Below are 23,606 nucleotides of genomic sequence, written 5' to 3' on the forward strand. Positions count from 1 at the left end.
TCACTCCAATCACTCACTTCACATCCACACAGTTACCAAAAATAATGTTTTTGAAGCACAGGTCAGATTGTTTTGATACCAAACTTGAAAATATCTATTGTTCACCTTAATTCATTGAGGATAAATTGCAGCTTTTTCCACTTGACTTTTAAAGCTTTTAATAATCTGGGTGCAATCAACCTTTCCAGACTTATTGTGTATTACTTCCCATAATACAAACTTCTTATCTTAACTCAGGATTCTATATCTTGCCTTCATCCCTTCATGCAGCCTTTTGCTCCCAATGTCTAGTAATAGAATCGCTCTTCATTTCTATTTCTTAGTGTGGTTATGTCTTCAAAATTCAGATCACAATTAAGTGTCTTTTGGTCTTCCTTCCCTAATGCCTACACATTTACACAGAGAAGATGCTTAATAAATGCTTGTTATTTTAATTTCATTTTTGTTTGATTTATAATACTGTTTTCTCTGTTAAAGAAATATATCAGGTACTTTTTCTTTTTGTCTATGGGACTGTTAAGTAGATATTTCAAATAAAGTAACAGATATGAAATGGAAAAAACATGAACTATTTGAAAGATTTAAATTGAGGTTCTTTTGCCATCCATGATTACCCTTTACTAACACTTTCAAAGAATGTATAGAAGAATAGCTTGAGGTAGATAGACTCATTCTTTGGATATTTAAAATACTTCATTTGTATTAAAATTTAAATGTATTCTATACTTCAAATTAACATTTTAGAGACTGTACTCAAAAGAGCATGAATTTTATAATTATAATAAAAGCAGGAAATAGAATTGATGTTCACAACAAATGTTCTTTGCTCTGATTTTATTCTACATATTTGTAAAACTTTAATCATTAATGGCCAATATCTTGCAAAAGAATTCCTTTTGTTTTTTGGAAACTTGAGTAGTATTGAGGATTACCCTTTAAGACAGAATATGTTGTCATTTCATAGCCCTCTTATTGCACTGAAAAAAAGATAAGATAACCTGAAGTCTTTATCTCAAAAAGTACCTTTTTCCTTCTGATTTGCTCATAAGAAGCCATGCTGAATGTCAAGCAAATTGAGAATTCGTAGAGAAATAGAAGTTTACAATGCATTAATTCCTATTCAAAGTCATGAAATGTTAGGTTAGAACATTGATTAGAGTTCAACAGAATTCTTTAGTATGAAGTAACTCTTCTTAATATAATCTGATTTCAATGGCAAAAATAGTCACTCTACACTAACTAAATACTAAAGAATGGGAGAACACTGGGATTACTTCTATCTCTGTTAACAAAAATAAGGATCATTTGCATTACATGTTTTGATGAATACATGCATACATATATATACTCACATACATATATATGTGTTTTGTGTATATATGTGTATGTATGTGTATATATGTGCTGTGGTATCTCATTCAGTCATTTTAGTCGTGTCCAACTTCTTGTGACCCAATTTGAGGTGTTCTTAGGAAAGATACTAGAGTAGTTTATCATTTCTTTCTCCAGTTCAATTTATACATGAGAAAACTGAGGCTGTGATGCCTAAACAGTTAGAAAATATCTGAAGCCATATTTGAACTTAGGTTTTTCTGATTTCTCTTGCTCTGTGTCTTTCTACACACACATACACATACATACGATATATAATCACCATATAGTATAATCATATATATTATACATATATGTATGTGTGTATATGTATATATATATATATATATATGTATATACACACACACACACACAGAAAGAGAGAAAGATTAATTTGAGTAGACTTTCAATTTCTTTCTTAATTAGCACTTCTTCCTCAACTAAAGTGAGAATTCCCTAGGAACCCAATGTCAGTAACCAAACCTCTTATATATGGTAAATAAATCAACATATTTAAATTCTTAGGGTATTTTAGCAGCTTGATGACTAAGTAAATAGAGTGCCAGACTTGAAGTTAAGAAGATCTGAGTTCAAATCTACCCTCAGACTCTTAACTCACAGAGTGAGTCTGGTAAGTCATTTAACCCTATTTGCCTCTGTTCTCCTCTGTAAAATGACCTGGAGAAGGAAATGGCAAGCTACTCCATTATATTTGCCAAGAAAAATCCCAAATGGTGTCATGAAAAGTCAGACATAATAACAACAAGGTATTTCAAATGCCTTCAAAGTATGTTCTGGGAAAGAGGGAATTGGGGGAGGGGAGCAGTAGTAAATGTGTTTCACAAAGAAGACCTTGTTATTTATATTAGAGCAAAGGCTTGCAACTTTTGTTTTTTATGTTATATTTGGTATTTGGTGAAGCTTATATCCAAGTAGTATTTTTAAAAGAATAAAATAAAATATATACAATTATAAAGGTAACCAAATAGTTAGTAGTGAAAATATTTTTAAAAACAAAACAGTTCATGGACCCTAGGCCAAGAACTCTTGGTCTAGATAGAGACTAAGTGAAAATTAAACACATAGGTACAGAAACCTTCAAAACAGGATTCCTTTATAGCTACAAACATGTACAAAGCTTTTTATATAAGCAGTCAGATACTTCTAAGATTCTATAACAGTTAAGTCCCAAAATTTTGCTAAATTTAACTGATTAATTTGTTGACCATTACTTGCTTAGATTGCTATGGTGAGAGACTCAAAAAATGCCTTTTATCTTTCCCAAAAGACTAAAACAAGTTATTTTGTAATTTTTTTTAATGATTATATGCCTAGAAAAGTAACTTTTTAATCTTTTCTCCTTTGGAGATGAATATTTTGATTTTATCATGTCTCAAGAGCCACATTTGCACTATTGTTTATAAAATACATTTATAGAATAGGATTTTGTAGTACAACAGACTCTGAAGATCATAGAATGCAAAACTCTCAGATCAGATAAGTGAGATACAGAATGCTTAACTACATAGTAATCTTAGACTCAGGATCTGAACTCATATCTTAAAACAGAAACAATTAGTAGTTAAGATCTTAAATGAAGGGCAGATATGGCTCCACTGAAAAGTCCCTTGAGCAAAACTAATGGAATCAAAGGACAGTTATTAATAGCTGTCTCAATTTAATCATTTTTTTTTTCCTCAGGGGTAAAATGAGTGATGGAGGGAAGAAACATTTAGTTGGATGACAGAAATCATCTAACATCACTTTATTGTCAAAATAGATAGAATGTTTCTCCACCTGCCATAACCTTTTAAAAACACAAATATTTTATTAAATAATTAATAATAATGCCAACTGCATCCCTTTGTACTCTACCTATTTCAAAAATGGTCTATACTTAAGGAAACATTAATGCATGAATCAAAAAAAACAAAACAAAAAACTAATGGCTAGCTTTCTGCTTCTGAGTCACCCCAATTTAGCTGGACTTATTCTTGAGCAAAAGATATTCATTACATTATTGGATCTGTATTTGAAACATTTCCAACTTGGCAGTGTCTTCTAGGACTTGTTCTCCATTGTCAGCCTTTGAGAACACATTTTATTAATAGAGAAAGTTCTAGGGTACTATTTTATTAGGCAATAGTCCAAATGTTTATTGTTATTTTCTATGTATTTTTTTCTTTCTTTTTTCTTGAAAATGCTCTTTTATTTATAATTATAAGGACATCATTTTTATTCATGGCACAGAGTTCAGAAAATTTTATTTCAAATATAATGTGTGTATATATGTGTCTGTGTATGTGCCAAGCATATTATAAAGTGTTATTTTTTTAAATCTACTAGTATATTGATAACATACAACTCACCATCTTTCATTATTTTCAGCAGAAAATTACTTCCTGTTTATCTGTGGTGATGCAGCTATGAGATAATTCTGTCTCATTTGGGCACTATACTAGTTTTTATTTCATTTGGTAAAAAGTCCAGCATTATTAATGTTGTGTAAATGTTTATTTTTATGGAACCTCAAATAAAACTGTGAGTATATTAATTACATTCTTATTATTTAACTTGTCAAACAATTTTTATGAAAAGTTATATCAACAAGGTATTTGTTTTTTTGCTACTTTTGAATTCCTCTCTCTGAGTTTCAGTTTGTGTTTAAAGTTCCCTTGATCCAGGTTAGATACACCATTTTGTAATTTTTAGAAACATAACTAAAAAATCATGGTTCTAACTTACTGTTCTAATGTTTGGGTTTTTTATTTATTTGTTTGTTTCTATAGTCATTTATGCACATAACATATAGGATCTCTGTGATTTCAGATAAAGTAAAATTTTTAAAAGTACTGTTGCTATAAATGTATCTGGTCTTTTAACTGAGACACTAGTAATAGAATTAAAAGTTAAGGGTTAGATGATTAGAATTATTGACATTGGCACAAGTGAATAAGGGGATATCACCAATATGTCATAGCCTATAATTCAAAATAGGGAAAGAAAATATTGCATGAGTTGTCACCAAGATTGTGAAGGATCAGCAATGTATTATGACACCTTCATCACATTGTTTTCTTGATCCAAAACTCTGACTTTCTTTTCTTTCTTTCTTTTTCCGGGGGGGGGGTGGGGGGGGGGGGGGGGGATTAAATGTCCCTCTGTGTTTATTATTCAATTCTATTCAAGGATGTTGACTGTTAATAGAGAATTTATGACCCTAGGAACTATAATTGTTTCTTAAATCACTTTTAATCCTTGAAAATGTGATTAGACAGTTCAATCTACGTATGCAGGAAATGAGCTGATGTCATGAAAGGTCTACAGCCTATGTGAACAGAAGGAAGAAATAGAAGAGAAAATAGATCATGTCTGTCACAGAAATATGGAAGTGGTAGGCTACTCTAATTTCATAGACATGCGCTAGATTTCTCTGCCTAAAGAACAGCAGTAGTAATTTCTTGACTTACTTTATGATAACTACATCCATCAAAAGGTAAAGAAATGAATAAGAAACACATATTTTTATTAAATCTTCACCCATAAGCAGAAATAGAGATTTGGGGAGGAATTAATGGGATTTTTGTGTAAAAATAGCTATTTCATTTTAGAGTTTGTGATACAGAAGGAATGTAAAACCAGGTATCATATGACTTGGACCCACATTTTAGCAAAACAGCTTTCAAAGCATAAAGAATAAGTAGTTTTTCAGGTTTTTCAAAAGACATAAGGTATATTATGATGAAGAAAAAAAGAGAAATTGTATCCAAAGAGCCAGATGTGAATAATTAGAAAATTTAGTGATCAACTTAGAAACTAAAAAAACCTATGACAGTTAGCATTTATTATTACTTTATTTATTTATTTAGTTTATTTATTATTACTTGAAGGTTTTTAAATCATTGTTTCATTTTTCCTCATGACAACTGTAAAAAAAATAAGTGCTACTATTTTTGCCATTTTACAGATGAAAATTGAGGCAGACTGAAGTTAATTAACTTACACAAAGTCACTTAACTGGAAATTTTCTGAGGCAAGATCTAAACTCAAGGCTTCCTGTGTGACCCCTACTTTCAATACACATGCATTAAAAGTAAGAGCATATAATATATAATCACCAGAGAGGCATAGCCTGATCCTATAAGAGTAATATCAAGAATGCTAAAATTGACAAAGAAAGTTGAGAAAAACATGAGTTTGTACTGATGATAGTCCCTTCAATAGAGAAAAAGACAAAAAAGAACTACTGAACTCTATGCTGATAACATTCTTACCAATATTGGTATTTCAGAATTCACAAAAAAAAATATTTTTGTCTATTCAGTCTTTTTTTTCCCACATCACTTCTGATTGGGTCTTCAGTATACCTCCATTTTTATACTGTACTATTCGTGATTTTCTAAGATTGCTCTTTCTTCAGCATCTCCATTTTAATCTGATAGACAAAATACATAAATCTTGACTTTTGAAGGTATGAAATGGTCCTTTTATATGTGAACATTTGAGGTGATTAAAGGAACAGGAGAACATTTCTGTGTGGATCACTAATAAGATCAGTTTGAAAAGAAGCTTATAGCTAAATGTATTAATAAGAAATACAACCTATTCTGAGGATCTAAGCGAAAACTGTCTTTCAATCAAATATACTGACAGGACCTATTTGGAAGCACAGCATGGATTTGACTAAAGATGACAGAAGTGTATTGTTTTCCATCAGTTTATTTAAATGTGACTTTTTGGAATTCTGAAGAATATAGCTGATTAATTAGAAATCAAATAACTGAGGAATAAAGAATGTTTATATAAGAGTAGTTATAGTGATATATTACAGAAAGGTAGATTTTGTACATTTAGTGTCATAAATTGGAGATGGGTCACACTATTCATGTAGTAAGATGGTGCAGTGTTTAAAATACCAGACCTGAAATCAGAAAGACTGGATTTCAAATCTAGTCTTAAATAATTAGCAGTTGAGTGATCCTGGGAAAACCATTTAACCACTATCTGCATAAATTTCCTTATCTGTAAAATGGGGAGGAGAATAGTAACTTACCTCCCAGGGTTGTTGTCAGGTACAACTGAAATAATTTTAAAGTGATTGACATAGTTTCTCACACATAGTAGATGCCGTGTAACTGTTAGTGATAAGGATAGTGATGATGGAGATACTCCAATTTGGAGAATTAGAAGGCAGGATTTAAGATGAAGTAAGAAAAAAGAAAAAGGAAAAAAAAAATAGGAAAGGACACTTAGACCAAGAGAAAATGGGAAAAGAAGTCACTCACAGAAAACAGAACCTGGAATCTGAATCCATGTGAACCCAAAGACAAGTCCTACAATTATTTTTTCTGGGAACCATGATTAGAAAAGAAACATTACTTTCCTGAGAGGGGATTGGCTGGAAAAGGAATGAGTCAATTGAAAGAGCTATAGCCAAGTGTGATCTATAGTTTACAGATTCTGATTGGAGGAAAGAAAAAGAAAAAGAAAAAACCTCTGCCATTTGAAGAGTTGTCTGGTTTTATTGCTTCCTAAAATAATCTACAACCTGAAAGAGGAAAAATCTCTTGAGGATGCTTGAGTTAGTGTTTACTGCTGAAACAACTTAAAAGAAAGGGAATGAGATGCTTTTCAGCTGTTTCAAGCTAAAATAGCATAGCCCTTTCTTAGTACTTTAAGTATGTCTCTGCGTTAAAAGAGATTGACACTGCTTTTGTGTCTTGAGAGTAGCAGGGATTCAGGCTTTTGCCTAATAGTAAAGCTATGAGTACCAGAGAGGAACAGACATAATAGAAATAATTTTGCCCAGCAAGGGCATCACAGTCTGAAGTCTAAAATGATGAATTGTCTTGGATATATATGTTTCCCTATTCCTGGACCTCCTTGCAAGGTTTCTGTATGGGTCTTCTGTCCCTCCAGATACTAAAGATTGGGTGGAAGACTGTAACCCAGGTTTATGATCAATTGTTATGTTGTGGTTATTCTTGCTTTTGCCTTCTCGTTTTTTAAATATTTCATGTTTAAGAGCTCATGTTACAATGTGATTATGTATAAATGGGATACATTGTTGGGGTATTACGAGCTACAGTGGCAAATAATAGAATATATCTTTCCCCTGTAAGACATGTGCACACACATACACACATATACAAGATATCCCTAGGTCTAGGAGAGAATTTTAGTTGAAAACACATGTCTATGGTTATATCATAATTCCCTCACTTTACTCACTGCAAAGTTACATGCCTAGAGCTAGAGAATGAAATCTGGCCAAAGCTGTGGAGAGAGATAGAAGGAAAGAGGAAGGGGGGAGAGAGGGAGAGAGAGAGGAAGAGATGAAGGGAGAGAGAGGGAGAGAAGGAAGGAAAGAGGAAAGAATGGAGAGGGAGGATGAGAGAGGGAGGGAGGGACAGAGAGGGAGAGAAGAAGGAAGAGAGGGAAGGAGAGAAAGAGAGGGAGAGAGGGAGGGAGGGAGAGAGAGAGGGAGAATGGGAGGGAGAGGGAGGGAGAAACTGAGACACAAACAGACAAAGAAACGGAGAGAAAGAGAAAAATAGAGAAGAAAAACAGATGTTGCAATGCGAGGAACCAACAGAGAGACAGAAGGAGACAGAGATGGAAACAAAGGGACAGAGAAAGAGAGATAGAAACAGAGAGACCACATCTTCAGGGGCTATGACTGGGGCATAAGCTATAGTACCTCTTACTAAGTCATTATATTCCAGACAACAAAAATCTGTAATAATTACCTAATTCATTAGTCATACAAGACATATTTTGGGGCAGCTAGGTGGCATAGTAGATAGAGTATCAGGTCTAAAGTCAGGAAAATTCATTTTGCTGAGTTCAAATTTGGCTTCGGGCACTTATTAGCTTTGTAACAAGCTGGGCAAGTCACTTAATCCTATTTGAGTTGGACAAAGAAATGGCAAACTCCTCATGCATTTCTGCCAATAAATGACAAAATAGGATCTCAAAGAGTTAGATATGACTGAAAAATGACTTAATTACAAAAAGATACTCTTTAGTTTCTACTGAGAATTTTTTTTAACCATACTATGTTCTCTACTTTTTTCCCCCTTTAATAACTCCTACACAGAAGATCCATATGGTCTTAACCTCATGGGAGAATTAGAGACTACCAGAGTGAATTGCAATGGCTCCTAAATTTAGCTATTTAAGCAAGAGCATTTATTAAATACATAGTCCAAGCTAAGCACAGCTGAAACACTCTATAAATAGGAACTTAACTAGTATTGCACCCTAAAGCAGTATTTTGTTGATAGGATCAAATCTATCTTTCTGAAACTAGGTGGTACAGTATGAAGAACATATAATTCAGATTTTAAGACTTGAGTTAGATCCTATTGGTCACTTACTACATGGACAAGATTCTTTAGGCCTAGTCCTTATCTGTAAAGTCAATTCTGTCTCTGGTCCTATAATCCTATACACATATAGATTTTCCCAGAAATTAGTAGGATAAGTAATATGATCCCTTTCTATTATTCTATGTGATTAGTCTTTGGTCTTCTAAAAAACAGACAATATTTTCTGTTTCATACCCACACTACAAATTGCAAGTTTTCATTAAGACAAGGTCACCTCAAAACTGAAAAGTAATCTACTTAGCTATTGTTCATTCCTAATAAAAATGGATTGAGAAAAAAGAATATAAACATTCTAGAAATATGACAAGAAAGCTTCTAGGACCTATTTTATTGATAGAAATATAGGTCTGAAGATTAAAAAAAAAAACATAGATGAACTAGACTTATCATTGGACTTCTCCCAATGATTTTCCATTAAACCATGCTCTTAATTTAACCTTCTAGAAAGTCAGAGTAGAAGGATGATCCATAGTGGCACTAGTCTGAGTAAGAGAGTCTTTGCTACACTGTTGTGATCAGAAAAGGTACTGTGCCTAGTAGGAATTTTGGAAAAGACACTGTTTTTTGAGCTAGTGATTTGTCAAAGTCATATGCTACAATATCTTATCATCCATAGTATTATTCTAATCCACTCAATGCTACATTATGTTAACTTTTCCTACCTTCTTCTCTTCCCCAAAAAACATTTTGGATCTCTGTTCTGATCTCCAATTTAGACTTTCAATCTAGATTTTTTGATTTATTTACCTTGGTAACTTATTTGACTTGACTCTGGAATAATTGACTCTGTTTGCACTTGGACCAGTGCTTCTCCATCCCACTCAGGATATTCATTGTTTTTCTGAGGTAATTGGAGTTAAGTGACTTACCTAGGGTCATACAACTAGCAAGTGTTAGGTCTGAGGTCACATTTGAATTCAGATCCTCCTGACTTCATAACTACTGCACTACTCCCCTATCTAGCTACCCTATCACCAGTATATTCTTTCCCTCCAAGACTATTGTCTCTAATTATACATAAGTATGACTTAAGAAATGTACAATTTATCTTAAATGAATTAGAGGTACTTCATAGAAAATTATTTCAGAATCCTGAAAATTGATTATTAAATGTATTATTCTTTAACAGTATTATATGTTATCTGTGTAAATTCAGATACTAGTTGTTATGTTAGAAAAAAATATTCCTTTTCATTTTCATTAAATATAATGAAGGATGATTTCTTAAATTAAACTAAATAATAATAAATGTAATAGTAAATAGTATCCTTATTACATTGGCTTAAATTCAAAAGCATTCTATGTGTGTATGCACATATACATACACACATACATATGGATATATGAATATAGATATAGTGTTATATGTGTGTGTAGTGTGTGTGTATAATATTTTATCTGGTCAGGTTTAATTTTCCTGTGGTTTTGTTAGAATGTCCTCTATAGCTTTTAAATAAGAGATATAGGTTTCATAAAATATATAGTTAAAACTCAATTCTTGAACTTCAGAAGAATAAAATAAAAGCATTAACATGAATTTAATATATTTCATAAACTTGGTCAAATGTGCTTAACTGGGAAGTGTTCTCCAATTTCTACCTATGGTATTGACTTAGTTCTATCTCAAAATATTATCACTATCTTTCTCCAAGGTCATTTTCACATTTGAAACAACTGTCACCATCTTCTTTCCCACTTGGACTTATTTCTTTATTCTCAAGAGGAGTCCCTCTTGCAGTTATTCATTCCACAATATTTGTCCCATTTTACACTCTGTATGATCATCCAAATCTCAAATCATAGAGTGACGGGGGATTGGAAAGACTGAGCGGGTTAGGGAGAAAAAAGAACAAAGATCAGAGCAAGTTAAAGTAATGTGTGGGTTTATGATTCTATCTATAGGAATACAATATGTGGGTAGCTTTATGTGAGAATATGTCTACAGAGTCAAAGGAAATTTAATAAGAATAATAAGACCCAGCAAGCCTTTTAGTCAGAATAGCTCATTTAATGGCCAAAGTGTACAGCTAGAATCCAGAAAACTATTTCAATATACAAACTTTCCTTAAAATTCCTCATAATTAAAGTAGAAAGCAATATTTTATATCAGCACACCTGTTTAATACTATAATTTTATGAATTATATATTTTAAAAATATTTTCACTGGGGAAATGAAAATTAAAGAAAACTTTATTTTCTTAAATGCCTACCAACCTATCCATATATAATTAAAATTGAGCAGGTTTTACATTTACTTTTAATATGTCACAGTCAATATAGCAAGTCTATCTTGTCTAATATTGTGAATAGCTACAATTAAATTAGCCAATGAAAATCAATACATTAATCATCCAACTACCCAAATTCTCTATTTTCTAATCAGGTAGTTTTTTTGTTGTTTCTTTTGTTACTTCAGTTTTATCAGAGATATAAATCATGCCAAAATTTATTTTATGAATTCATTATTCTAGGTGTTATAATAATCATATTTATTAGTGAATTACTCACTGGTAGTATAATAGGTCCCAATATTAGAAACTTTAACTTTTTTTCATAGATAATAGAATCATAGATTTTAGAGCCTGGAGGAATATTAAAGGCTATAAGTCAAAAAAATCTCATTTTACTAACAAGGAAACTGAGACATGGAGAAATAAAGAAGATAAGGTCAAGAAATTGTAGTTAGATCTTAAGAACAGTTTTGACCATTGTTACAAAAAGTTTTGAATGTGTCTTCTTTAAGAAAGTTTTTGACATGTATATATATATATATATATATATGTAAATTCTGGCTAGATTAATAGATTAAAGCATCAATGGCTTTTGAAAGACAGATTCCCACTCTCATTACTCATATAGATGAATACTGCAGAGGGCCTAACAAGTAAGTCATATGGCAAAACAGCCCAATATTTGTCATTTTTTTTTTAATTTTATGATGATGCAGCTAAAATGTATTCAGGATTATTCAATTAATTCTAAGAATTTGTCTTGTTCACTTATCAGATCTCCCACTATATAATTAGGTGTATGTGGGGGGGGAAAATCAAGGGACTCTGCTTTCTTGACTTTCTGTTAAAAAAAAAAAACTATTTTTATTGAGATTTATTAAACCACATATGTGGTTTTAATTGTTCCTGATATTTTAAAATTTTCTTCTTAGCAGAAATGAGCACCTAGTTCACTTTTTACAGATTTATTCTTTTTCTCTGAAGTGTATGATTTAAAATGACAGAATAATATGAAAGAACTAGTCAAAAAAGATATAAGGCCCAATTATTTTTTTTATTTATGTCAAGCTTTGAAACTAATTTCTTAAGTTAAAAGAACAAATTGCCTACCCCCTGTACAAATTATCCTTTACCATTCCCCCCACTCTGAAATTACAAGTAAAAGTAACCTAAAGTGACAACAAAAGGTATAATCATAGAGGCATTTAGGTTATATTCTACTCTATCACTTGAGTATTGTACACATTTCAAGTAAAAAAGCATCCCATGTTTAATGAAAGATGTAAAATGATGCAATACTTTTGAATAATCTTGTATTCCCACAAAAAAAAAAAAATTGGTAGAGAATGTTATTAAAGAATGAAATTCATTTTCCTTCCTTATTAAACATTCATTTTCTTAAATATTCTTGACTTTGTATATAGAAAGTATTTTACCTATTGGAACAAAATGCTCCTGAGTTCTGGAATTCTGTTAGACCCTGTATCTCTTATTAATAACATTATACTATAAACATACCTTTACCCTAGAATGCAAAATACCTTATCTGACATTTTTTGCCTTTTTATTTCCTATGTTTTGAAATGTTTTATTATACTTTGAAATTTAAAAAAATAAGAGAAGTGTGTCCTCATAGCTTTTTAACACAATGAACAGAAATCAGGTTGAGGAATCAGGAAAATGTCTTGCCTCTAGCATTTATTTAGCTGTTTTATCTTGGGTAAATGACTTAACTTCTCTTTGCCTCAGTTTCCTCTATAAAGCATCAAATGAATTAAAATACATAAAATTTCTTTCAAAACTGAAGAGTGCTATTAAAATTATAGTTATAGTAATAATCATTATAATTATTATAATTATCATTAACATTATCGATGTTATAGCACTAGTTACCTTTAAGTAAAAAATACATACTAACATATTAACTGGAAAAAATGCTGATTTAGCCAATTATTTAAGTTTTCATTTCCTTTAAAAGGAAGATCCATGACAAATAGCAAAAATTTCAGTTATGTTTACACAAAGTTGGTGTCCAAGGATTTCATTGAGTTCCCCACAGCAACATGAGCCCTCATTTCACCTGACAGTACCAAGTGAGAGATTCATCACCTATATACCGGAATGCTGAAAACACCTGTTTAAATCTGTAGGAGATAGGGGGAGTGATATAATAATGAAAAGTTTCTGGTCATGCAGTCTGAAAAAGAATATAGGGCATTATGACAAAAAAGTGATATTTTCAAAAGAAAAAAATAATAATAAAGATGCAAGAATGATATTGTTATTCAAGGAAAAATATGCAATGTTAATGATTACATAATAATAAAACATCTAATCATAATGGTTTAAACATTAATGTTATATCACTCTGATGATCACTAGGAAATTCTTATAATTCTCACATTTTAATTAATCATGATTGTAAAGTAAATAGGCTACAGATTATGGATTTAAAACTGGAAGGCCCTCCTGCTCCCATTCCCTTATCTCCCTCATTTTTTAAATGAGGAAGTTTATAGTGGGGGTAGGGGAGAAAGAAATAGATTTAGCACCAAATGCAAAAAGTTCATAAAATGAATATGGTGCCTTTTTATAATAAGTGGATTTATCATTAATCTTTAAATCACAATACAATTTGCACAGAAATTCTTCCTTTAACTTAGGAAAATGTCAAGAAAAAATTTACTCTTGGCTATTAACACAGTCCTTTTGATTTTAAATACAAATAAAGGAAACACTCACTGGTTTTGCCTTTAATTAAAGTGTGGTTATCTGTTTAAGCAATTCATTTTCTCTTTAAAAACTTTATGCTCAAATCCAATGAAGTCAGTCTAGATGAGGCACATTTATTTTTTATGTCTATTCACATCTTTTTCTTGACTGTCAAATTCTTTAAAAAAAAAAAAAAACAGGTACACATGGATTGGACATTGAAGGATTTTTATAAACAATTGCATTGACTTTTGACTTTTAACATGGAACACAACATACTTTTGGGGAATCTAGGTGGATTGTCATTGACATCAGTGAGAGTGATGTTCACTGTGGTGGTTCCTGCTAGTCCTCCCAGCTGTCCTCCCATGTCCTTGGCTTGGATGAGTACTTGATATTGTTCTTTGACCTCCCTGTCCATATTTGGCAAGGCTGTTCTAATTACACCTTCAAGGAAAAAAAAAACATACATATCACAAAAAATTAAATTCCATAAAACACAGTATTTGTTTCTTGCTCTTCATTGTGGCAAGGAAAGTGGGAAATCTAGTGGGACTAACAAAGAATGTCTGAGGTTTTTCTTTTTTTCTTTTTCAATGGTTCTTTGGCTTTCATTCTATCTTACTCATAGCATAATATCACAGCCTTTTGATTATCTTCCCTCTGATATATCTCCCCAATAACTCACATATTATTCAAAATAATCAACATTGAAATAGTTCTCTCTTTATTCATGGTAATGGTATTTTTATTGTTGATCCCAAGGGATGACATCCTAGATAAAAGTAACAATTTTATAATAATGTTTTTGATACATCAATACATGCTTCCCCCACCCCATTTAGTTTCAGTCTAAGAAGAACACAAAGTTAACCTTATATAAAATGCTCCATATCTTACAGACTTAAAAAAAGTTTTCAAAATATCTTTTCTTTCTGTATATACTACTGTGTTAATGTTATTCTTTATTTTAATGAATTAAAGTACTTGGGTAATATTAACATAATGACCAACTGACAAGAATTTTTTAAGTACTTACAAACTCTATTTTAGGCACTAGGAATAAGAAAATACAAATGAAATAGAGTCTGCTTTCCAAGAGTTTACTTTTTATCTGGAAAGACAATGTCTTCATATTTAATTATATACAAAAAAATGCAAGACATTTGATTTTCTTGGGCAATTCAGAGGATTGTAGCATCATTAACACATTAGCCAAAAATGAAATTTAGAAAGGCTTCATATAAAGTTGGCACTTGAGCTGAGATGAGCTTTGAAGGAAATATGAAAATCTAGGTGGCTAAAATAAGATAGAGAACATTTTAGGCCCTTGAACAAAAACACAAGTATCAAGTTAAGTGAGGAGTATATAACATACTTGAAAGGAAAGTTGGGGCTACATTGAGCTTTAAGAGCACTTTGTAATTCACATCATTTTAAAAAAAGACATCATAAATATTGCAAATATGTGCCTTATCCCTTTTAGGAACAGCTTAATTTTCTGATACTCAACTATATGAATGTGTCAGCAATAGTTTTTACTTCTGGCTTATCTACCCATTATCTGGTCCTTGGAAAAAAGCCTATCATGTGTCTTTGCCTTAGTAAAAAAAAAGCCTGGTTTTAGTGTTGGCAATTTTTTGGCCCAGATTAAATCTAATATGTCAGAAATTTTGTTTCTCAGGAAAACCTGCTAGATTCCTTATTTTTTCTACTTAAAATCCCCAAGCTTTGGAATTTGTGCCTATCTAATTCTTACTGCTTCTTCTTCTTCTTCTTCTTCTTCTTCTTCTTTTTTTTTTTTTTTTTTTTTTTTTTTTTTTTTTTTTTTTTTTTTTTTTTTTTAGCGAACTTCTCTCTGGTTTTCATCTCTGATACACCTTACTGTAACTGTGAACCTGTTTTAACAGAAGGAAAATATTTTTTCTTCCTGTCTTCCTGTTGTCCAATTTTTAATTATTATTCAAATAAATAAACATGATGTCTTTTATCTATATGTATATAATTAAATATGTTCTCTTTCCCCTCTTCTTTTCCTCTTCCTGTAATGATTACTACTACTACAATGACTACTTCTACCATTACTACTACTAATATTAGTTCTACTAGTATTACTACTACTACCACTACTACTGCCACTTCTATAGCTATTGCTACTACACTTTCTAGCTAACTAACATTTATATAGAAAATACTATGTGGCAGGCACTATGCTGTGTATTTTACAGAATCTAATCTGATCCTTACAACAATCCTGGGAGGTAGTTGCCATTATTATTGCCATTGTATACATTTAGGAATTGAGGCAAACAGATATTAAACAACTGCTCAAGATCACACAGCTGTCTGAGGTGGATTTGAATTCCACCAAACTCTAGGATCAGCACTCTATCTACTATGCCACCTAGCTGTCAAATATTGATATAAATATATATGTATACACACACACACACACACACACACATATTTTTACTTATATTTATTTTACTGCTGGAAATAAATTAGAGATGAATCTTCCCCTCTGTATGTATTGAGTTCATTTCACTATGTACTATATACTGAAAGAGTCTACTTCTCTACCTTCTGATTCAGTATTATCAAATGTTTCTAAACACAATTCAAGAAAAATTCAAAAGTAGATGAAATGTCAATACTTCTTGAGCAAACTTCAAAAATTTATTCTGATTTTTCTGAAGATATACAATTTGAATTTTGCTAGAAAACTACTTCACATGATGATGATGATGATGATGACTGATGATGACAATGATAACACAAACATTTAGATAGTACCTATTTACTATACATCAGGCATTGTACTAAAAGTCTTACAAATACTACTTCATTTGATCCTTACTACCACAATTCTGGAAGGTAAATGCTATTATTATTCTCATTTTACAGATGAGAAAACTAAAGCAAACTCATATTAACTGATTCACCCAGTATTATACAGCTAGTAATTCTCTGAGGAAGGATTTGATATTAGATCTTTTTAACTTGTATGGGTCTGCTTATTTCCTAAATTCTATCTAAGCTAGAATTAATAATTTATTTAATGATTTTAATTACCCTACATTAAATGATATGATTTGATATGTATGTAATTACAAGGTCTTATCCAATAAACCAGAAGGTCAAAGAATGATTTCTATAAAAACCATACATTTAATCTCAGTAATTTTTGAATGCTTATCTTGAGCCTCTGGAATTTTATATAAGCAGAATAATTGGAGGACAAACAAGAAAGATGAAAATATAAAGTGACCCTTTCTCTGTGACTAGTTTAGCAGCTCAAACTCACCAGTCAGAGCTACATTTTAGAAAGTTTTCCCCTGCAGGACAATAAACTCCTGTTATGTTGTTACTAAGAAGGGAATACTTCCTCAGCATGCATTCTTTTGCCTTATATGAGGAGAAAATTAAAGAATTGTAGCAAATGATCTGCATATGAGAGTAGTTCTGGTCTTATTCCTAGTTAGGGATTATTGTCTTGTCCCTGGAAGAATACCTATGGGAAAATATTTTGCTTGTTCTCATGTCCTACACAGGAGAGTTATGAGTGTATAGAGAGCTATTTAATTCCCAGGAGGAGAAAAGGTTATACTTTCTTTTGCTCCCCTACCACAGTAAGGGACCCTTCATGCTTTTCTATGAATACTGTCCTTCTAATTATACAAGGGATTGGATTCACAGGAATGGAGTTGGAGGGAATATGAAATATTCATATACTCTCCATATACACACAAACATATATAGGCAAATACAACACACACACACACAAAGCTCACAAATACTTTTTCTTAAAAGAAAACAATTGAGAGTATTAAAAGATTTTTGTTATTAGCATTATTTGAATGATTTCTACATTTATTAGTACTTATACTCAAATTTTTAAAATTGCAGATTAAGTATTTGTTATGTCTTTTTAATCCTATTAATTCCTAAGAGTTCTACTCATTCACTACAAGCATACTAGTGCCATGATCTTTCATGTAAGCCTTGAAATTTGATTAGTTTACTAGTCAATTTCCTGTTTGAGGAAAGGAGGTAATAATAACAATACATTTTATCAGGAGGACTAGGACAAGAAGAAGTTTGAATTTATATAAGCTGTATTGAAGGATCAACATCTAATTTCTTTTCAGCACTCAAGGGATTCTTGAATCACACACAGAGAAAATAAAATCAAGTTAATATCAATTGAGAAATATCTCTGAACTGTATTGCTTGCTTCTACTGCTGCCAAAGATGTGAAGAGTTTAGAAATATCCTATTTACTGTATTAACTGATCAACTTGTACTTAGGATTTATGAACCCCAGGAGATTTTTTTTTTGGGGGGGGGGGAGAGAAATAGCAATAGAGAAAAGGACTACAAGGACATTTCCTATTTCTATTATAGAAAGGTGAGATTTAAATCAGGTGGTTGTTCTGCATATATAGACCTACTACCTTTCTCTGATAAGTTTAGAAAGACTTGGATATAGAATCAGTTGACACAGGGAGAAAGAATCAGGAACTTTTCTTTACTATTCTATACATACTATTCAATCCATTAGGTATGTCATTATGACTTTCATAAGTGACTAGGGATATTTAAAAGTTTGCAGACAGAGAAGAAAATGAATTTAAAATATTTCAGATTAGACTATATGTGTAGACATACAGGACTTTGTACTTAAATACTAAGTACATGAGATAGTTTAGAAAATTCAAATCAAATATACATTTACCTCCCAAGGTCATGGATTTAGAGATAAAAGGGAATTTATCAGCCATCTCAACCAATCCCTTCATTTACAGATTAAAAAAAAACCCAAAAAAAACAGAGGTTTTGGGAAGTTAAGTGATTCACTCAATATCAAAAAGATAATAACAGAAGTAAAATTTGTTCCCATGTTCTCTTGAGAACCATCTAGTGATTTTTTCCTCTTCTGTATCATAATGCTTCAATTAATTAGTTTATGCAGCAACAAATCTTATGTATAAAGAGAATAAGTGGTAACTTCCATGAAGTGAATTGAGGGAGAATGTCAAAGAAAGCCTTCTTCTGAATATTTCCCCAACAACATATTAAATTACCTGAAATTTCACTGTCTCTTCAAAATTTATTCTAAGAAAATGCATCTCTAGGGGGCCATTCACATTAAAGCTATTATAAATTATTTAAACCAATTATGAATTAATTTACCAATCTACAAACATAACAAAAATCTAACATGAGTCAGGCACTGTTTCTTATGATTGACAGTTAAGTAAGTACTTGGCACTGGTGATACAAATTAAGAGAAATAGTTAAGGGATTAGGGAGAATGGGATTTGAAAAGGCTAAAAGATTTACACATCCTTTGCCTAAGGTCAAATGCAGGATCTCTAAAAACACTGACTTTCCTTGAAACCAGGAAAGGAAGAGAGTTGGGAGGTTTATATCAGCAAAGGAAAGAGTACAGAAAGAAAAAAGTATGAGGAAGGTAGGGACAACCAAAAATATTTATTAAAATTTTTGCTGAAATTTAGTCATATTTTAAAAGACATTTAGAAGGTGCTTCAGTTTCATGATTTATACTATAATCTCAATACTTGAGAATAATTTATCATTTCAGTACATTCAGCATTCATGCATTCAGTATGTCCATACATACACACATACACACACACACACATACACACAAACATATAAATACTACAACTGATCCATTGATAGAACTAAACTCTGTAGCTGTTTTTCCAAGAATACTATTTTGAGGATCAAGGTTTTTGTTATTCTGTTTGTTTTAAATACTTATAAATAGTTCACATGAATCAGCCACAAAATTATAGATAATTCATGTGTTTCACGTATCTGTCATATTTCAAATATATTTAAATATTATTTCAAATATATATTTCAATTTTTCAATTTCAAGATTTTTCAAATATATTTCAAAATTAATAAATTCTTACACTCTCACTATCCCAAAACTTTTCTTTTCTGAAAAATTTGACCAAACAATTAAGTGCCTCCCAACATTTCTATAGATTTTCCTTGTCTGTCGAGATAATTGTATCTGTGAAGGACATAATTCAAGTTTTCTTTTTCATGTGGAAAAAGGTGTATCTAGACCATTATTTGGTATTTATAACAAGTGGCTATTGGGCAAGGTAACATTCAAAATTATTCAATGGACAAAATTTATTTTTGGTGCATTCTTTCCTTTCTTAGCTTTCCCACCACCATCTACACAGCTATATGGATCCCAGTCTATAGAACCTTTTTCTCCTGTTATCTGATAAACTTATGGCATTATAGCCTTCTTATAATATTTTCATTTTAACAGGAGACTCCTGAAGATGATTAAGCCTTTATGACTAGTCTACTTCTAGTTGGGGGAGTCCTAACTCTATCTATCTATCTATCTATCTATCTAATATTATAACCATTTCAATATAATTTACTTTTTTTATAACCATGTATTTTATTTTATTATTTTAAAACCATTATTCTCAGAAGGCCCATAGTTTTCAGCAGAATGCCAAAGGGATCCACGATGAATACCAAAAAATGATTAAGAATATCTACTCTAATGACTGAATTTCAGGCACTTTGGATGGTGATCAGTGAAATAGCTGGTCTGCTCAGTGAGCCCCATAGATAACCATATATTCTCCCTCTTTATAAATTGAGATTTGCTACAGAAAGAAGTAGGAAAACAAAACTTCTATCAAGCTTACAGATTAATCTCTTACTCAGGATGTGTGTGGGTTGCCTATGCCTTCTGTGTCACACACACATACACACACCCCCATGGACTCTTAACTCTGATCTCACACGTACCAAATTCATCTTGTAGCCTTCTCTTTGGCTCATGCCTCCACCAGAGTTCCCCTGGGAACATATGAATTTTGCTTACTTCTAGCTTTTCCCAAAAGAAATTCAGCTCTCATACAAGCATCACAGTAACAAAGTATAAAACACTAGAATTTATTACAAATAACAAAAAGTACAGAAAAGATACATTCCTTAGCCCATAGTAAAGAGAAATTTTCCTTCTAATGAATCCCACACTTTCCACAGAATCAAAAAACTCAACCCAGCTTAACTGTATTACTCTGAGGTTGAATTTCCATCTTTTATCTTCAACTACAAAATAAGGGGAAATCATACAGGTATTGGACAGTTGACCTCATTGACACAAACATATAGAGTGTTTATAAGGACACAATTAGGTATTTTATTTTATATGATGATTAAGTTTAATCCTTAGTTCTAGCCACTCTTCTGATTAACCATGTTTGGCGATCCCTACCACTGTAACCGCATCTCAACCTTTGACATGTTATCCTACTACTGACACTATCTCTAGGCCCATGTTTCATTATTCTTGCTTTCTCTGTTGGCTCATATATAGCTCAGCATCACCACTACCTCCCTCCCATGGAGGTTCTCACACTCTGCTGCCATCATCACAGTCAAACACTATCTTCTCCTTCTCCTTCTCTTAGTAAAGTATTAATAATGCTTACAATAGTTAGACTCATTTCCAGCTATTGTTTTTAAAATATTTTAGTCAGCGCCACATTATCACCTGACAGAATTTAGTTACTTGAAAATAGAGGCTCTTTTTGATTGACAAATGCTTGTTAATTGACACAAAAAGAACTCTTGAGACAGTTGTAAAAATCTCTCCCAACCCTCACTCCTCACTGACTTAGAGCAAAAGGATCCTATTCATTAAATTTTACTACCTTAAAGTTTAATATGCTTCATCTGTGCCCTACACATGGGTCATCACCTTCTGCTAAGACACTGGTAGACTGGAGAAAAATATTTTCCACTGTGCAGTCCCTGATGGGAATTTTAAAGGACAAAGGTACATTTCCTTGATGTTGTCAGACATAGTCAACATCTCTTGCTGTTATTTTTAAGGTGAAGAAAAACCTCTCCCATTTCCTGATGGGAATCCTGTCCTAATAGGTTCACATTCCTATAGTCAGCCTTTTAAGTATCTGGGAATTACATACTCCTAGACATGAGGAAAAGCAGGTAAAAAGAATCTTGACCATGTTTTACAAAGGAAAACCCTTCACCTAAACTTTTCATTGTTCTTTCCAGATGCATTACATATAATGCACACATTAAAACTCGCCATAACCATATTAAATATAAGCATCATAATTAGTAGTTTTCATATATGACTATATGATATATTTCTTTTGTAAAATTAATGATAGATTATTTAAGCAAATTAACAGTCTTTGTTGCATGCTTGTGTAAAAAAGTACTTGATTCCCTCAACTTAAGTCAATTATGTATTTAATTCATTTTTCAAAAGGTCAGACTCTTTATTATATTGGGGTAACTAGGTTAGCCAGCTAGGCCCAGATTCAGGAAGACTCATTTTCCTGAGTTCTAATCTTAAATATCTGACTGGAAATTATTTGAGCTATTATATTCTGTGTGTATATCGTGTAATAGGAGAAAAAGAACAAAAAAAGGAAGGAAAATAAAGAAAAATAGAAACAAATCATAATTATGAAGAATTATTTGATTTTTATTTACTCTTTAGTAACTACATTCAAATCTGTTAAAAAAAATCTTTCTCATGTAGTTGTGTTCATGAAGTATGATTGACTCTTCTATTAATGAGATGCCTAATCACTTGTTTACTGGTCTGAGGTATTTGGTAGTCTTAACATGTCTACATCCACAAAGGAAAAAAATAGAAAATTTATTATACTTGATGCCACTTTTTTTTTTTCTTTTTCATCTCCCTTCTTACATCAGAAATATCATAGGGAAAGTCTGGAAGCTTTTGATTTATAAGTAATAAAAGATACATTACACATATAACTGTAAGTTATTTTCTAATACTAAACTGCTCAGATAATGTCATCATTGAAGTAAAGATCAAAGAAAGAACAATTCTATGGTAACCAATACAACTGCTGTCTTTCCAGGTGTGAATGTTTCTACTGCAATTATCTTTTTTTCATAAAGGCACTAAGCTTCAATACAGCAATTAACTGCTTATTTTTGCTTTGTTCTTCACTTAGATGTTGACATTAGCCAGACCCTTCTGCCTAACATCAATATTATTGATGTAGCCTGTTAATATACATCTTGAATATGCCCCCTCTCAAGATTATACTGGAAGAACTTTCAATGAGTCCAGCAGGAAAAATCATACAATATTGTCAGACAGGTTAAGTTGTCTGAAGTCACAGATCCTGGTGCAAGAGCGGAGGTATCAGAGTCCATGGGGATGGAGCGGTGGTAAGTCAGGGAATCATTTGAGCAGCACATTCTCTCAAACCATCTGTCTGTATTCTTGCTATCCTTTATTGTGTACTGTGTAAACAAGCAAAACAGCAAAAAAAGAAAAAAATAAAGAATGTTTCTGTATTAAAACAATTGTTGCCTTGGATAGGATTTTCTTTCTTGGAAGTTATTTCAAATTCCCTATTGTGTTCTCTAGAGCATCTGTTTCAACATTTCTCCACACTATCTAAGCCACCAATTCTACCCACTCACTCCAATTCTCAATAGTGTTGCCCCTATTTTATTAAGAGATTGAAACTTTGCCAGAGGGTACCCAGTATCTCCCCCTTAACCTACTATAATAGAAAACTTATTGTCTCAAAATCTCTTTTTAAGTTCACTTAACCTTGTCTTCTCCTCAGAGGCACTTATCTGCTTTTCAAAACTAATCTTCCACTTTTTCTCTTAATCTCATCACTTCTCTCCTTCTCTAGAACTTCCTCAATTAGTTACTGCCTGACTTTTCAGCATTTTCAGTTTTTCCTCCTCCATTGTATATTTCCTTTCAATATACAGCATATTCAGATCTTTTGTATTCTTAAAAAGAACAAAAGTAAAAACACTACCTGTTTTTTAAAAAGTGTTTACCCCTTGAACTAA

General features: G+C 31.8%; 1 protein-coding gene across 1 annotated transcript in view; it reads right to left on the bottom strand.

The window, feature by feature from the left end:
- Positions 1-23,606, bottom strand: part of CDH12 (cadherin 12) — an 890,215-nt gene that overhangs the window by 97,179 nt on the left and 769,430 nt on the right. The window contains exon 7 of the mRNA XM_003759641.2: positions 13,986-14,153. Coding sequence (XP_003759689.1) covers positions 13,986-14,153 — 168 coding nt within the window. The remainder of the gene's footprint in view (positions 1-13,985; positions 14,154-23,606) is intronic.

Source organism: Sarcophilus harrisii, chromosome 1 (assembly GCF_902635505.1).
Source record: "Sarcophilus harrisii chromosome 1, mSarHar1.11, whole genome shotgun sequence".
In the NCBI taxonomy this organism is placed as follows: domain Eukaryota; kingdom Metazoa; phylum Chordata; class Mammalia; order Dasyuromorphia; family Dasyuridae; genus Sarcophilus; species Sarcophilus harrisii.